This window comes from Antedon bifida, chromosome 5 (assembly GCF_963402885.1).
Source record: "Antedon bifida chromosome 5, ecAntBifi1.1, whole genome shotgun sequence".
Taxonomy (NCBI): Eukaryota; Metazoa; Echinodermata; class Crinoidea; order Comatulida; family Antedonidae; genus Antedon; species Antedon bifida.
In genome coordinates, this window is record NC_136230.1 from 2,590,606 (window position 1) to 2,609,150 (window position 18,545).

General features: G+C 33.8%; 3 protein-coding genes across 3 annotated transcripts; 2 read left to right on the forward strand and 1 right to left on the reverse strand.

Annotated features, from left to right (window-relative positions):
- Positions 1-357: 357 nt before the first annotated feature.
- LOC144842875 (uncharacterized) lies at positions 358-2,546 on the reverse strand. Its single transcript, XM_078699449.1, has one exon. It carries the CDS (start codon positions 2,153-2,155, stop codon positions 386-388), a length of 1,770 nt encoding a protein of 589 aa, XP_078555575.1. The 5' UTR covers positions 2,156-2,546; the 3' UTR covers positions 358-385.
- An 83-nt stretch (positions 2,547-2,629) lies between these two features.
- Positions 2,630-5,932, forward strand: LOC144841951 (uncharacterized). Its single transcript, XM_078698260.1, has 4 exons — positions 2,630-3,031; positions 3,392-3,636; positions 3,919-4,029; positions 4,233-5,932. The coding sequence occupies exons 1-4, from the start codon at positions 2,653-2,655 to the stop codon at positions 5,325-5,327; spliced, it is 1,830 nt and encodes a 609-aa protein (XP_078554386.1). The 5' UTR covers positions 2,630-2,652; the 3' UTR covers positions 5,328-5,932.
- A 2,750-nt stretch (positions 5,933-8,682) lies between these two features.
- On the forward strand, positions 8,683-18,460 carry LOC144842524 (uncharacterized). The gene is made up of 2 exons (XM_078698973.1): positions 8,683-10,008; positions 15,462-18,460. The coding sequence occupies exons 1-2, from the start codon at positions 8,683-8,685 to the stop codon at positions 17,856-17,858; spliced, it is 3,723 nt and encodes a 1,240-aa protein (XP_078555099.1). The 3' UTR covers positions 17,859-18,460.
- Positions 18,461-18,545: the final 85 nt, after the last annotated feature.

Here is an 18,545-nt window from a genome sequence, read left to right on the forward strand (position 1 = left end):
ATAAATCACCAAGGTATATACTGAACATTTAAAAAATAGACGACTAAACTATTTAAGCAAGCACTGAAGACAAAACTACTCTATTTGGATAGCCATTGCCAGGGGATAAGTTGCCCTGGGTGTAGTTGTCCAGTTTTCTGGGTGGTAGTTGTCCAGGGGGTAATTAGTCTACACGTTTTTAAGTAATTGACCATTAAGTAAGTAATTCCAGAATTATGTAAACAAATACAAATACAGTATTGTAATAATAAATATGCAAATTATTTATTAACTGTTAAAGAAATAACATGGCTGCTCTCAGTAATTCCTTCTATGCTTGTTGTATATATTATTGTACAGTAACTTGGTATTTTTTTAAACATCTATTAAAAAATTTGATACAAAATCATGTGGTGTCTCCTGTGTGTATTCTCAAATGTTCTTTCAAATACCCACTCTTTTTAAATTTCTTACCACAATGTTCACATGTATATGGTGTCTCTCCTGTGTGTATTATCAAATGCATTTTCAAATACCCACTCTTTTTGAATTTCTTCCCACAATGTTCACATTCATATGGTGTCTCTTCTGTGTGTATTCTCAAATGTGTTTTCAAAGTCCCATTTTGTTTAAATTTCTTCCCACAATGTTCACATTCATATGGTGTCTCTCCTGTGTGTATTCTCAAATGCGTTTTCAAATCCCCATTTTGTTTAAATTTCTTCCCACAATGTTCACATTCATATGGTGTCTCTCCTGTGTGTATTCTCAAATGCATTTTCAAATTCCCATTTTGTTTAAATTTCTTCCCACAATGTTCACATTCATATGGTGTCTCTCCTGTGTGAATTCTCAAATGTATTTTCAAAGCCCCATTTTGTTTAAATTTCGCCCCACAATATTCACATTCATATGGTGTCTTTTGTGTATGTATTCTTAAATGTTTTTTTAAATGCCCACTCTTTTTAAATTTCTTCCCACAATGTTCACATTCATATGGTGTCTCTCCAGTGTGTATTCTCAAATGCATTTTCAAATACCCACTCTTTTTAAATTTCTTCCCACAATGTTCACATTCATATGGTGTCTCTCCTGTGTGTATTCTCAAGTGTGTTTTTAAATTACAATTTTGTTTAAATTTCTTTCCACAATGTTCACATTCATATGGTGTCTCTCCTGTGTGTATTCTCAAATGTGTTTTCAATTCCCCACTACTTCTAAATTTCTTCCCACAATGTTCACATTCATATGGTGTCTCTCCTGTGTGTATTCTCAAGTGTGTTTTTAAATTACAATTTTGTTTAAATTTCTTTCCACAATGTTCACATTCATATGGTGTCTCTCCTGTGTGCATTCTCAAATGTGATTTCAATTCCCCACTTCTTATAAATTTCTTCCCACAATGCTCACATTCATATGGTGTCTCTCCTGTGTGCATTCTCAAGTGTGTTTTTAAATTACAATTTTGTTTAAATTTTTTCCCACAATGTTCACATTCATATGGTGTCTCTCCTGTGTGAATTCTCAAATGTATTTTCAATTCCCCACTTCTTCTAAATTTCTTCCCACAATGCTCACATTCATATGGTGTCTCTCCTGTGTGTATTCTCAAATGTGTTTTTAAAGTCCCACTGTCATTGAATTTCTTCCCACAATGTTCACATTCATATGGTGTCTCTCCTGTGTGTATTCTCAAATGTCTTTTCAAATCCCCACTTTTTCTAAATTTCTTCCCACAATGTTCACATTCATAGGGTGTCTCTCCTGTGTGAATTCTCAAATGTATTTTCAAAATCCCATTTTGTGTAAATTTCTTCCCACAATGTTCACATTCATATGGTGTCTCTCCTGTGTGAATTCTCAAATGTATTTTCAAAGCCCCATTTTGTGTAAATGTCTTCCCACAATGTTCACATTCATATGGTGCCTCTCCTGTGTGTATTCTCAAATGCCTTTTTAAATTCCCACTGTGGTTGAATTCCTTACCACACAGTTCACATTCATATGGTGTTTGCCCATGCAAATCGATATCATCATCTTTATAAAATGTATGTAGGCCTACATGGCGTGAACATTTGTTAAACTCTTCTGTCTGAGACTGTGTATGTATTCCTAAATGTAACTTCAAATCACTGAAATCAAATTTATCTCCACAGTGTTCACATTTATATTTCATGTTATTGTTTTTATAGGCCTAGGTGTTTTTTTTGTAATGCTGTGAATGTGTTGGTACCTAGGCCTATACTTGGAGCATACTGCGATTTCGTTTCATATGCAATAATAATTTCACAAAGCAACTGAGTACGAAACGACCCCGTCCACAGGTTGGGTTGGCTGGTTTTCAATTCAGGCCAAGGCTAGGGCCGATCCTGATACCCCTCCTCACCTAGTAGAAAGTAGGCCCAGTGATAGTACTAGCTGGATCAACTAGTAGGCCTAAGCTTACTAGTAATATTAACTACTACACAGTCATAAAATGCGTTCACTTTAACAAGGATATATATGTTGAGAAAGGCTTGAATGATACTAGACTAGCTAAGCCTAAATCTATTTCAAAATGTTTTCAATCCGTGTCTGATCGAATTAAATGAGCTCCCTTCCTCCTTTCCTTTTCGATCCTCATACCAAAAAATGAGGGCGTGCTCGACGTCATATTTTACATTTCCGGGAATAATGAATGTTTCACCACCAAGCGAAGAAAGAGTGGAAAACGATGACCTAGAACAAATAAATGAACGAGTGAAACATGTATTTAATGAGTATTTAAAAGAAAAAGAAGAAGATGGAGATTTTGTTATTGGTTATGTTGAAGGAAGTGAGATTTTGTATACCTTTTTGGAAGATTACAAGCGAGCTGGAGGTGTTGGCTTTAGCATTCGAGACTCGTGGAGGCGCAGTGGCCTGACAACCCAACTGCGACTACGAGAATTTGAACCAGGAAAGAGCCTAGCAGATGTAAATGATAATCGTAGCCCTGACGAAGATACTGCAAAACCGCAAACAGACGTACGATCAAAACAAAGTGGGCAGAAATCCCCTGGAGCATTAGAGAGTAGGTTAAAATATGACTAATTAATAGTAATTATACTACTGTGTATATATATTGTCTACTAGCTAGTTTAGTAATAGTTAGTGTATAGTATTAGGCCTACTATTCTATGGCTATAACTAGAACGTAGTAGGCCTACTACATACAGTACATTACAGAGGCCTAATACTAGTTTAATAGTGTTAGTAGTGTAGGATAATTTGTATGTTTTTATTTTAACATTTCTGCTATCTGATAAAGCTAAACTTACTTATGTGTTAATTAATATTATATATTGTAATCCAGAGTACTGGTACTACTACTAGGGTAAGTCCTACTGTATACTTATTTATTTTGAAATGATGGTGTGGTTTTTTTTTTCAGCTCAGTGTCGAATATTATGGCAGAGTCGAAATGGGTGGTTAAAACTACCAAATCTTGGCATGCCATTTATCATACAAGCTTACGAGAGACGAGTTTGCTCATTTAAAAGTACACGACGGGTAAAAAAAGATCCTAATAAAACAAGTGACGATGCTGTAGATGTGATTGAAACAGATGCCTTAGAAGTGGAAGAGCAAGAACCAACAGATGCTTGTGGCAGCAGTAGAAAAAGACATTGCAACAAAGTAATAATGTATTGTGGAGTGGTTGGCAACTCTGAAATATTCATAACTTTAAAACTATATATACAAATGATTCTTTATTTCAAAAATAATATAATTACATACAGCTAAAATTTATGGAATTCTCAATATATCTGAGATCAAATTTTGGGTTGTCAGGGTGGATAAAATTTATACTGTATGTAATTTATCACTTCGGTAAAAAATACCGAAAGGAAAGTGGAAACTGTACTCTGTACACCGTGTAATAATATTTGTAGTAAAATGGAATATTTATTTTTGTAGAATGGTGATAACGAATCATCAAAGAAAAAAAGAAGAAAAAGAAGGTCAATTAAAAAAGATTGTAAAGCTGTTATTGAACTGAAAGAGTTATGGATTTTTGCTGAATATAAGGTACTGTAAATCACTTTTTAAAGATACATATTTCCCCCCTACATTTGTTTTTCAATATGCCATTTTAATGTCACGTAATAAATAATAAACCTGGATCGGAAAAAAAAAATTATTTACCTGAATACATCTTTAATGTCACCAAATTAGAGTTTAAAATTATAGACGTTACACAGATCATATTTACACATTTTGATGTTTTACAGCCTACATTTGCAGAGGATTCAACCGATCATGCGAAAAGAAAGGCAAGAGAAAAAATAATTAATCGTTTGCAGAATGAAATGAAATCTGGGAAAGTAAAGTACCTTAAGCGGTATTACTTACGATTACCTTATCCAAAAGTACACTCTGGACACGACATCGGTATGAATAATAAAATGTGTAAAATAAACCCGTTTGTGGTGACGTGCATACAGAATTTAGTCAACGAGGGGATTACTGCCATTAAAAATGTTCAGCATCATATTAACCAGCTTGTTGAATTAGAATGCGCAAAAAAGGGTAAACGTTATTTATTTGGTTTGAGCTATGACAGGTCATATTACCCGGATGAGAAAACGGTGCGAAATCACATTTACCTTGCTGTGAATGCACAGAAAGCACAATCGCAGGATGAAACGGAGCGTCCTTCATCGCCTAAACATGTTCGTTTGCTGAGTAATACAGCTTCGAATGTGCGGTCTGAGTTGAAGGAAATTAAGAATCTGACACAAAAATGCCAGGATGTCCAATTATTGACAGAATTGCTGCAACAGATTGAAAATATTCGTAAACAGTTCCATGAAAAATTGGATAAAAAATCTTCATTACCTAGGAAACCGATTCCATGTATTTCAACACAAGATTCACATGCTGGTTCCCATAGTGATTTAAATGAAGATGGAATTTGTAAAAATTCAGAAGAGATGGATATGATAAATACGGATTTAGCAGCTGCAGAGGTATTACAATCTTTGACTACGCAATCGTTCACAAATAGAGATGATAGTGGTCCAACAAGTTTTGACAACATAACATCAATGCCTGACATGTTTCAAGAAATAGTGGATATGATGCCGCCACAGCAAAACAACCAGCAATCACTGCTACAAAATCAACAAATTCACAATCTACAACAACCAATAATTCCACATACTTCTCAATCACAAAAACAAAATTCCCAACTTTTTTCGCAAGAGCAGCTTCCACACAATTCAGTTCAACTAATGCCAAGCTACATGGCACCTCCAAGCAACAATGACATCGTCGTGGCAACACCAATAGCTCTACATTGCTCAAATTCTTACCCAAAAAAATGACATTTCTTCAAAAGAAGTTTCATCAGCCATCCCTTTTACTAATCAGAAGGACAACTGACAGATAAGAAGTAATTCAAAGCTGTACAATCAAATAGCACATGGCTTAATGCTGGAAGAGGGATGCATGAGGACACATTTGCTAAGGTTTTGAATTCTATACATGCAAAATTGTTTTATTTAAATCGGCAATTTACTCATTTTCAGTTTAAACTTCTGGCTAAGAAAGAATATCTGGTTTTATAGCAGAATTAAACGAATTCTGAAATTTGTCCGTTTAAAGATTGTACATTATTCAGAACTGAAATAATTCATGCAGGCTGCAATACTAAGACATGAACATTCTTGTGTAAGCTACCTAGAAGCCAGTAGTGAGCGTTATAAAATATCCCAATTATATTATATATTATTCTATAAGCACTACTGGATATAAATAAAATGTAAATTATGAATAAATCGAAAACACTTGTTATTCAATTACTAAGAATAAAGGACTATGGGTATATATAAAAAAATATATTTACATCAGGACACAATTTAATTAATTGTATCACATTCCCAGATAGCAAGTAAACGGCAATTTTTGGTGGGATCTGTTGTTTTATGAGTTATGTAGCTTGAGGCTTTTACATTTACAGTACTTGCGTAGTGCGTATAAGCGTGGACCTATAGGTCCATGGTATAAGAATAACGTTAACTGTAGGGTGTCACGAAACCTAAGATCACGAAACCTAAGGCCTAAGATTACCAATATTTCTCTTTCGCACCTGCCTTGTATTTTAACTTTAAATTTGTTAACTGTACGTTCTTGTATCTATTATTTGAATTAAACTACTAAGAAAATAAAATCCTAAGACAAATTCGTACCTTAAAGATGTATTGTCCCCCAAAATCATGAAAAATGAAGATTTTAAAAATCGGACTTTGAATAGGCCATTTTGCAGTTTTAATAAAGTTGTTCACTTCCATAAGAAAAAAAACGGGGGAAAAAAATTATTTCACCTATAAAAAGACAAAATAAACAGTTAAATTACCCAAAAACTCATTGTCTTCCAGACAATTTGACCATTTTTTGCTTTAAATTACATTTTTCTCAGGTAAATAAATTTTTTTCAGACCCAATTTTTTGTGAGAGTGAATAACTATTATGTGACATTAAAATAACATATTCAACAACAAAATTTAAAAAAAATATTTTTTTAGGGGGACAATATATCTTTAAGCGTTGCATGGCAAGGCGCGAGAACAAAAATTATTTAAATCCAGCTATTTACAGTACAGTATTTGTAAACACAAGGATTAGTATACAATACAACGTTAATTCTACGTTTCCCATAACCATTGAAACAAAATGATGTCGGCCCAACGTTAAATAACGGCATTACTAGGCCTAATACTAACCAAAAGACAACATGGAAACGTTACTGTAATAAGCAAAGTAACGGTTGTACAACATTATTTAGTTTAGTCAACGTAAACAGTCTCCCGAGGGAGAGGGGCATAATGTACAGGACAGCATTTAAAGTACAAAGAATAAAATTACTTAACAAAAAAAAGAAATTAGTTTTGGTATGGGCCTACCTCAATATCAGTATAAAAAATAATGAAATATAAATTACCGTAAACATGTTTGACATGAACCTTTTACTGGTGGATTAAAACGATTTATTATCTGTTAAAAAAAGAAGTGCAATTGATGCTGCTGTCAAGATGTTGTCAAGGTAACGTAAAGACACCTCATCCACTTATTCTCCAAACCATCTTCACTCCTCTCATGCTCTTGTTTCTAACGTTTCAAAATAAACGTTTTAAATCCTTACTGCCATAGTATAAACGTGTAGTGTAAACTTTCTAACCGAGCCAGGATATTTGTAGGCGTTCTTTTTACTGCAAATAGGAAAAGTGCAAGAGAGTAAGCAACTGAAGAAAAATGTTTAGATCTATACCTACCTATAGTTAAAAATAATTTGCTGGCAGTACATCTATTTACTAGAACTTTCAATGCTAGTCTCTGGTGGTGTGAAAAGGTCATTGCAGGCAAAAGGAGGTGGTTCTTTTAAACCCTCGTCGGCTGGCATGGTCTTTTCAAACGCTTGTAAAAATAAGTTACAGATTCCTCCCTGGTAACTGTATGTTGAATGGACATGGACTTTTTTTTAAGACAAATCAAATTAAAACTTTTAAGAAGACGTCTTCGATATAGCTTTATCAACGTTGAAAAGACATCATTAACTTTAAAAACAAAATATAATTCTTTAAGGTTTAAAATTGTTTAATTTGTTTAATTGCGTATCGAAAAATTTCATTTTTCATTTATTTATTCCACCAATAAACATTAAAATAATACAGAACAGAAACAAAGCACAATGGTCAGGGGCACTAAAGCAAAAAATAATACTATAACTCAAAGAGTCAGTTTCCCCTAAAAAACATCCAAATACAAAAAATATTGCACCAAGTAAAACAATTGCACAAACTTATTAAAAAGTCTCTTCATACTCCAAGTATAAGAAATCTGTGTAGGCCTACATAAATATATAAGATTAATAGATTAATAATCGGAAACAGCATCTCTTTCAGTGAGGTAATGTAATGACATGGTAGTAGTAACTTTATAATTTTTTTATTATTTTAACAAAAACCTTTAATCAAATTGATTGTTTTGATATTAAATTCGATAATTAAAGCCTTTTGAACGTTATACATTTTTTTCAAAACAAAAGACTCAACTCCATACGCTACATAGGAATAGTTGGACACAAACACGGCTTCTAATCCATTCATGTCGAAACCTTTTGGTCGAAACTCTCTCTATATATGGCTCTGTGCGAAACCAGTGCGAACCTGAAGAAGACCGCCCTCTGTGTGGCGCGAAAGAAGCAGCAAAGAAGCTGCTGCTCTGACGATTGACGCTTTTAATTTCGAATGAAAAGTATTTTTTATTTTAATTGTTTCTGCAAAGGAATATACATATACAGCATATATATATAAATTTACTACTATCTAGAGCATGTTATTGTTAGTAACTTGATATCATTTTTATCATAAAACCTTACTACCAGCCAGCAGAGGCCTACTAGTACTAGCCTAGGCCGGCTAGCTAGGCTAGGAGGCCTACCAACCGCCGGAGTGATGGCGGCCAGAGTGTGATCGGCAGAGTAGATAGACTGTTTGTAGAATCCTGAATGTTAGTGGGCGGCCCCGTTACGTTCCTTTTTACTATAGTACTACTAGTACTAAATATAGGCCTTACTAAGTAGTTCTCTAGGCCTGATAAGGGATAGTTCCTAGATAATATTTCAAGTTACTTGACAAGTAGTAGTAGTAGTAAGTGTCGGTCTGTGTACAACAATACATCATGAAATACAAATGTGAACACTGTGGAGATAAATTTGGGTTAAATGATTTGAAGTTACATTTAGGAATACATACACAGTCTCAAACAGAAGAGTTCAACAAATGTGTAACAGATTTGGATGATTCTATGGTATATGGTCAAACACCATATGAATGTGAACATTGTGAGAAGAAATTTAAAAAAAGTGGGAATTTGAAAACACATTTGAGAATACACACAGGAGAGACACCATATGAATGTGAACATTGTGGGAAGAAATTTAAACATAGTGGGACTTTGAAGAAGCATTTGAGAATACACACAGGAGAGACACCATATGAATGTGAACATTGTGGGAAGAAATTCAACCAGATTGGGAGTTTGAAAACGCATTTGAGAATACACACAGGAGAGACGCCATATGAATGTGAACATTGTGGGAAGAAATTTAGAAAAAATGGGAATTTGAAAATGCATTTGAGAATACACACAGGAGAGACACCATATGAATGTGAACATTGTGGAAAGAAATTTAAAGAAAGTGGGAATTGGAAAAGACATTTGAGAATACACACACGAGAGACACCATTTGAATGTGAACATTGTGGGAAGAAATTTAAAGTCAGTGGGAATTGGAAAAGACATTTGAGAATACACACAGGAGAGACCCCATATGAATGTGAATATTGTGGGAAGAAATTCAGAGAAAGTGAGAATTTGAAAATGCATTTGAGAATACACACAGGAGAGACACAATATGAATGTGAACATTGTGGGAAGAAATTCAACCAGATTGGGAGTTTGAAAACACATTTGAGAATACACACAGGAGAGACACCATATGAATGTGAGCATTGTGGGAAGAAATTCAACCAGATTGGGAGTTTGAAAACACATTTGAGAATACACACAGGAGAGACACCATATGAATGTGAACATTGTGGAAAGAAATTTAAACATAGTGGGACTTTGAAGAAGCATTTTAGAATACACACAGGAGAGACACCATATGAATGTGAACATTGTGGAAAGAAATTTAAACATAGTGGGAGTTTGAAAACACATTTGAGAATACACACAGGAGAGACACCATATGAATGTGAACATTGTGGAAAGAAATTTAAAGAAAGTGGGACTTTGAAGAAGCATTCGAGAATACACACAGGAGAGACACCATATGAATGTGAACATTGTGGAAAGAAATTTAAACATAGTGGGAGTTTGAAAACACATTTGAGAATACACACAGGAGAGACACCATATGAATGTGAACATTGTGGAAAGAAATTTAAACATAGTGGGACTTTGAAGATGCATTTGAGAATACACACAGAAGAGACACCATTATGAATGTGAGCATTGTGGGAAGAAATTCAACCGGATTGGGAGTTTGAAAACACATTTGAGAATACACACAAGAGAGACACCATATGAATGTGAACATTGTGAGAAGAAATTCAACCAGATTGGGAGTTTGAAAACACATTTGAGAATACACAGGAGAGACACCATATGAATGTGAACATTGTGGGAAGAAATTCAACCAGATTGGGAGTTTGAAAACACATTTGAGAATACACACAGGAGAGACGCCATATGAATGTGAATATTGTGGAAAGAAATTTAAAGAAAGTGGGACTTTGAAGAAGCATTTGAGAATACACACAGGAGAGACACCATATGAATGTGAACATTGTGAGAAGAAATTTAACCAAATTGGGAGTTTGAAAACACATTTGAGAATACACACAGGAGAGACACCATATGAATGTGAACATTCTGGGAAGAAATTCAGAGAAAGTTGGAATTTGTAGAAGCATTTGAGAATACACACAGGAGAGACACCATATGAATGTGAACATTGTGAGAAGAAATTTAAAGCAAGTGGGCATTTGAAAAATCATTTGAGAATACACACAGGAGAGACACCATTATTATGAATGTGAACATTTTGGAAAGAAATTTAAAGCAAGTGGTCATTGAAAAATAATTTGAGAATACACACAGGAGAGACACCATATGAATGTAAACATTGTGGGAAGAAATTCAGAGAAAGTTGGAATTTGAAGAAGCATTTGAGAATACACACACGAGAAACACCATATGAATGTGAACATTGTGGGAAGAAATTTAAAGCAAGTGGGCATTTGAAAAATCATTTGAGAATACACACAGGAGAGACACCATATGAATGTAAACATTGTGGGAAGAAATTTAAAGCAAGTGGGCATTTGAAAAATCATTTGAGAATACACACAGGAGAGACACAATATGAATGTGAACATTTTGGAAAGAAATTTAAAGCAAGTGGGCATTAAAAAATCATTTGAGAATACACACAGGAGAGACACCATATGAATGTAAACATTGTGGGAAGAAATTTAAAGCAAGTGGGCATTTGAAAAATCATTTGAGAATACACACAGGAGAGACACCATATGAATGTGAACATTGTGGGAAGAAATTCAGAGAAAGTTGGAATTTGAAGAAGCATTTGAGAATACACACGAGAGACACCATATGAATGTGAACATTGTGGGAAGAAATTTAAAGCAAGTGGGCATTTCAAAAATCATTTGAGAATACACACAGGAGAGACACCATATGAATGTGAACATTGTGGGAAGAAATTTAAAGCAAGTGGGCATTTGAAAATTCATTTGAGAATACACACACGAGAGACACCAATACAAGGTTGGTGATAGTAATGGGTAGAGTTAGGTTTACTATTCAAAAACTATAATTACAGAGTCTTTCAAGTAAAAACAATAAATATTTTTAACAATAAAGCTTTTGTTTGTTTATGTTTTTCTTTTCACTTAACAAAAATTAATCTCAGCAATCAATTGAAATATTAAATTGTTATTTTATAGTTCAATAATAAATTTCATTTTTGTCAAAAAAATATAGAAAAGAATAAACCATAATACTGTATTAGCTTTGTCGAAATTTTGACAGATTTTGTTTTTTCAATTTTACTATCTCAAAATGTTGACATAATACATAGTAAGTAAAAGAAAAGGGGCTTCTTTTCTAAATGAATGCTGTAAATGTGAATTGCTAATACAATTGGGATAATTTAGAAATTTACCTGCCAATTTAATAATAAACAAGGCCATATAGATGGCTGCAGTCGCGTACTCAGTTAGTGTTTGCCGACCAACCAACCGAATTGCAACAACATTTCGAGTTGAAAAGTGAATCAAATATGGTATTATTAAAGAAAGGTTGTAAAACAGAAATCTGGCAAAAAGAGTCCATATTAACATTTAACGCGCAGTGCGCGTGAAAAAATCTGCGCACTTATGGCAATTTTTTAAGCGCTTAAAATTGCCTGAAGCGTAATCTTATTTCATGGAAAATAGATTTTGAAAATTTTAAGCACGCGTACGCATGCTTAACATGCGCAACGCACGTAATTGTATTGCCATAATTATGATGATTTATGCCCTGAAATTTATGAGTACCAACATTTATTTAATTGTCATTCATGCTTGTGAAGATATGATTACAAACGTGATTTCGTTAAATCGTGCGTAGACCGCGTAATTTTTGATTGCGCACCGTGAAAACATCACCACATCGATTCCTGGTCATAAGGAATACACTGTGAACAATTGATTTAGCTAGATGAAACTGATATCAAGACAAGGCCATATACCGACCGACATAGTGAGCTGTAAAATACCATTTTAAACTGTATTAAATGTATGTACAATATTAACTTGATCATACATTATATCTACACATGGAGTAAAGAATAATAATTCTTTACTCCATGATCTACATCACAAGTTATCTGGCATTAAATCACCTTGTTCCTATAGGGCCTAAATACCTACAAACGTTTAATATACAGTTTATAAAACAACATGCAGACACATACCTTACGTTGAAAAAAAACCCATAAAACAAATGTTAATGTTATTGTTCTCCTAAAACATACAAATTAAGATTAATTAAATCAGGTTTTGATTAGGTTATTTTGTAGTTTTAATAAAGTTAATCACTTCTGCAGAAGAAAAAAAACGGGAAAAAAAATGTTTTACTTATAAAAAGACATAACGAATGGTTAAATTCAACCAAAACTGACTGGCTGCCAATTTCACTATATTTTGCTTAAATTGCAGTTTTTTCATGTAAATAATTTGTTTGTTTCGATCCAATTTTGGATTGAATAACTATATTATGGAACATTAAAAAATAAATAAAATTAATTCAAAATTATTCCTCAATAATCAGTATTTTAGTATATTTATTCACATAATGAAATATAAATTACCGTACATAACTTCTCATTGTTATTAGTTCATCGTGGTTTGACATGAAACTTTTACTGGTGGAATAAAATGATGACGATTTATTATCTGTCAATAAAAGAAGTCATAAAATGCAATGGATCCTGCAGATGTTGTCAACCTAAATTCTTGCCGTACGCCACATAAACTCATCGACATAATATTCTCCTAACCATTCTCTCTTCACTCTTCTCTTGGTTCTACTAATAACGTTTGTAATACGTTTCAGAAACGTCCCAAATACGTGTAAATCTTGACATACCAATAGTGTATAATCAGGGAAGATGTAATTTAACTCTTCCCTGGTATAATAAATGAAACGTTTAGTGTAGGCCTAACCTTTTAAGCCCGTAGCCAGGATATGTGTAGGGGTTCTTTTTTTTCCGCAAAAGGGGAGTGCAAGAGTCTGGAGAGTAAGTAACTGAAGAAAAATGTTTAGACATATACCTAGATAAAAATAATTTGCCTGATGGCACAGACAGGATTAGCAAAAAAATGATAATAATTTTATGTGTGTGGATATATTATTTCTGAACATGCTCAGAATGAATTTCTGACTGTTTGGATTGCTCGTGTGCGTCATGAGAAGGTACGAAAGGCCACTACACACACTGTGTTCGTGGAAAACCCCGTCATATGGGTCGTTGATTTGTCCATAATTATTGCATTTTGCCCGAGATTCCCCATCATTTAAGTATTTCCGTATTTATCTTCATCTTATTTCCGTAATATTGGGCCAAATTTTCGTAGAAATTACGAACGTTTTAAACTTTGAAATAAAAGTGTTTATTTGTATCTTTTTGCAAATTTTGATCATAGTTTCTTTTCAAAAGTGCAGTTTAAGCAACACTCTTGTACAGTTTATAGTGGATAAATGAAAATGAATTTTGGAAATTGTGGTTTTATTGACTTATTGATCAAAATAATACAATTTAACGTTTTGCTTAATATTAATATTTATAGCAGCAGCTTCATATTGTTTGTTTAACTTTTTTTAAATTATTAATTGATAATAATAATTAATTTGTATTTATTGATTATAATTGCCAGAATTTATTAGCTTACCGGAAGTACATTCGTCGGGGACCTCCTCTGACGTTAAATATATCGCGTGTGTTTTCCGGCGGAAAAATTAGGCGGCATACAATGGTATTGGTAGCCCGATATAGAGTGTCATTTCCGACGAACTATAGGTGCTATTTATCGTGAATTTTACGTGCGAGATTACCATTTCAGGCCCTCTAGGGGTGTCATTTAACAAAAAAACCTACGGTCCTGGACTCGTGGGCAACCCCCTTAAAATAGTTCTGCGACCGCCCCTGAGTTACTAGAACTTTCACTGCTGGTCTCTGGTGTAAAGGAGGTACTGCAGGAAAAGGTTGGTTCTTTCAAACCCTCGTTCGCTGGCTACGGGCTTTGTTAACATGGTCTTTAAAAACGTTTTTGAAGGTTTGTAAGACATTGAAAGGACATGGACATAACAAAAAACAAAGTTGAGATAACTTGATTCAAACCTTTTTTAAGACAAATCAAATTAAAACTTTTAAGAAGACGTCTTAGAAATAGTTTTATCAACTTTGAAAAGACATAATGAAACAAATTAAATGTTGATCTTGATTCAAGAAACGTTTTACAAATATGGTATTTTAAACGTTTTCAAAAAATAAAGGCTAGGACAATGAAATGTTCTTAATTATAACGTCTAATAAAAGAAACGTGTTTTTATAATTATTACGTATCCAAATAAAAAAATAACAAAAGTACCATGTTTTAAATATCATAGTACTTTTGTAATCCTTTTATTAAAGTTTGTAAATGCTAACATTTATATTTAATGTTATTGTGATAGGTGTAGTTAATTGTACGTTTTATTTATGGAAAAAACTGTCAAAATAATGATAATAGGTTTATTCCGAAATTGAAGAAGACCGCCCTCTGTGATAAGCGATTTGTGTTTTTGTGGCGCGAAGAAAGCTGGACGCAATCGTCAGCAAGCGATCGGCTGATGATTGACGCACGCGTTTAATTTCAGAATGAAAAGCCTAACAGTATTTTAATTGATTTAACTTGTTTCTGGAAAGAAGGAATATACAGAAAATCTATATATATATACATATATAAATTTACCACTAGAGCATGTTAGTAACGTGTATCATTTTTATCATAAAACCATACCAGGCCTACTAGGCCTACCGCCTCGCGGAGAGTGAATGGCGGCCGGAGTCTGATCGGCAGAGTAGTAGTACTAGGCCTACTGCTGAACTGTACTTCTTGTACTTCTAATAGAGTAGTCGTAGGAGTAGACTGTAGTGGGCGCCCTATTCCTTTACTACTCTAAATATAGAGGCCTTTACTAAACAACTAGGGATAAGAATTCCTTAATAATGTTTCTGGTAATGTATGTGGTGAACCCTGTAATTGTATACTATATACTATACTATTACTAAGCCTAGTGTATGTCACGTGCATATACGTTGCTAAACCAACATCATGAAATATAAATGTGAACACTGTGGAGATAAATTTGAGTTCAATGATTTGAAGTTACATTTAGGAATACATACAAATTCTCGGACAGAAGAGTTTAACAAATGTGTAACCCATTTTGATGATTTTATGGTATATGGTCAAACACCATATGAATGTGAACATTGTGAGAAGAAATTTAAACAAAGTGGGCAATTGAAAACACATTTGAGAATACACACAGGAGAGACACCATATGAATGTGAACATTGTGGGAAGAAATTCAGAGAAAGTTGGAATTTAAAAACACATTTGAGAATACACACAGGAGAGACACCATATGAATGTGAACATTGTGGGATGAAATTTAAAGTAAGTGGGCATTTGAAAAGACATTTGAGAATACACACAGGAGAAACACCATATGAATGTGAACATTGTGAGAAGAAATTTAAACAAAGTGGGAATTTGAAAATACATTTGAGAATACACACAGGAGAAACACCATATGAATGTGAACATTGTGGGAAGAAATTCAGAGAAAGTGGGAATTTAAAAACACATTTGAGAATACACACAGGACATACACCATATGAATGTGAACATTGTGGGATGAAATTTAAAGTAAGTGGGCATTTGAAAACACATTTGAGAGTGCACACAGGAGAGACACCATATGAATGTGAACATTGTGAGAAGAAATTTAAACAAAGTGGGAATTTGAAAACACATTTGAGAATACACACAGAAGAGACACCATATGAATGTGAACATTGTGGGAAGAAATTTAAACATAATGGGAATTTGAAAATACATTTGAGAATACACACAGGAGAGACACCATATGAATGTGAACATTGTGGAAAGAAATTCAGAGAAAGTGGGAATTTAAAAACACATTTGAGAATACACACAGGAGAGACACCATATGAATGTGAACATTGTGGGAAGAAATTTAAAGCAAGTGGGCATTTGAAAATGCATTTGAGAATACACACAGGAGAGACACCATATGAATGTAAGCATTGTGGGAAGAAATTCAAGCAGATTTGGAGTTTGCAAAGACATTTGAGAATACACACAGGAGAGACACCATATGAATGTGAACATTGTGGGAAGACATTCAAACAAAATGGGGATTTGAAAATACATTTGAGAATACACACAGGAGAGACACCATATGAATGTGAACATTGTGGGAAGAAATTTATAAGAAGTGGGAATTTAAAAACACATTTGAGAATACACACAGGAGAGACACCATATGAATGTGAACATTGTGGAAAGAAATTTAACCGGAATGGGAGTTTGAAAACACATTTGAGAATACACACAGGAGAGACACCATATCAATGTGAGCATTGTGGGAAGAAATTCAACCAGATTGGGAGTTTGAAAACACATTTGAGAATACACACAGGAGAGACACCATATGAATGTGAACATTGTGGGAAGAAATTTAAACAACATGGGGATTTGAAAATGCATTTGAGAATACACACAGGAGAGACACCATATGAATGTGAACATTGTGAGAAGAAATTCAAAAATAGTGGGAATTTGAAAATACATTTGAGAATACACACAGGAGACACACCATATGAATGTAAACGTTGTGGAAAGAAATTTAAACAACATGGGGATTTAAAAATGCATTTGAAAATACACACAGGGGAGACACCATATGAATGTGAACATTGTGGGAAGGAATTCAACCGGAATGGGAATATGAAAAGACATTTGAGAATACACACACGAGAGACATCATATGAATGTGAACATTGTGGGAAGAAATTTAAAAAGAGTGGGTATTTGAAAATGCATTTGAGAATGCACACAGGAGAGACACCATATGAATGTGAACATTGTGGGAAGAAATTTAAAGAAAGTGGGAATTTGAAAACACATTTGAGTATACACACAGGAGAAACACCATATGAATGTGAACATTGTGGAAAGATATTCAGAGAAAGTGGGAATTTAAAAACACATTTGAGAATACACACAGGACAGACACCATATGAATGTGAACATTGTGGGAAGAAATGTAAAGCAAGTTCGCATTTAAAAAGACATTTGAGAATACACACAGGAGAGAAACCATATGAAAGTAAACATTGTGGGAAGAAATTCAACCGGAACGGGAGTTTGAAAACACATTTGAGAATACACACAGGAGAGACACCATATCAATGTGAACATTGTGGGAAGAAATTCAACCAGATTGGGAGTTTGAAAACACATTTGAGAATACACACACGAGAGACACCATATGAATGTGAACATTGTGGGAAGAAATTTAAACAACATGGGGATTTAAAAATGCATTTGAAAATACACACAGGAGAGACACCATATGAATGTGAACATTGTGGGAAGAAATTCAACCGGAATGGGAATTTGAAAAGACATTTGAGAATACACACAGGATAGACACCATATGATGTGAACATTGTGGAAAGAAATTTAAACAAAGTGGGGATTTGAAAACACATTTGAGAATGCACACAGGAGAGACATCATGTGAATGTGAACATTGTGGGAGGAAATTCAACCGGAATGGGAGTTTGAAAACACATTTGAGAATACACACAGGAGAGACACCATATGAATGTGAACATTGTGGAAAGAAATTTAACCGGAATGAGCATTTGAAAATGCATTTGAGAATACACACACGAGAGACACCATAATGTGAACATTGTGGGAAGAAATTTAAAAATAGTGGGAATTTGAACACGCATTTGAGAATACACACAGGAGAGACGCCATATGAATGTGAATATTGTGGAAAGAAATTTAAAGAAAGTGGGACTTTGAAGAAGCATTTGAGAATACACACACGAGAGACACCATGTGAATGTGAACATTGTGGGAAGACATTTTTACCACCACAATACTGTAATAGGATTTTTGAGACAGTACCTGCCAATTTTGGCATGTTTGTGATCAAAATACCATTTTAAACTGTATTATATGTATGTATTTCAAGTAAAAACAATAAATGTATTGTTTGTTGATGTGTTCTCTTTTCACTTAAAGAGAAATTAATTTCAGCATGAATTAAATTTTTATTTTATTTTTCAATAATAAATTTCATTTTTGTTGAATCAAAAATTT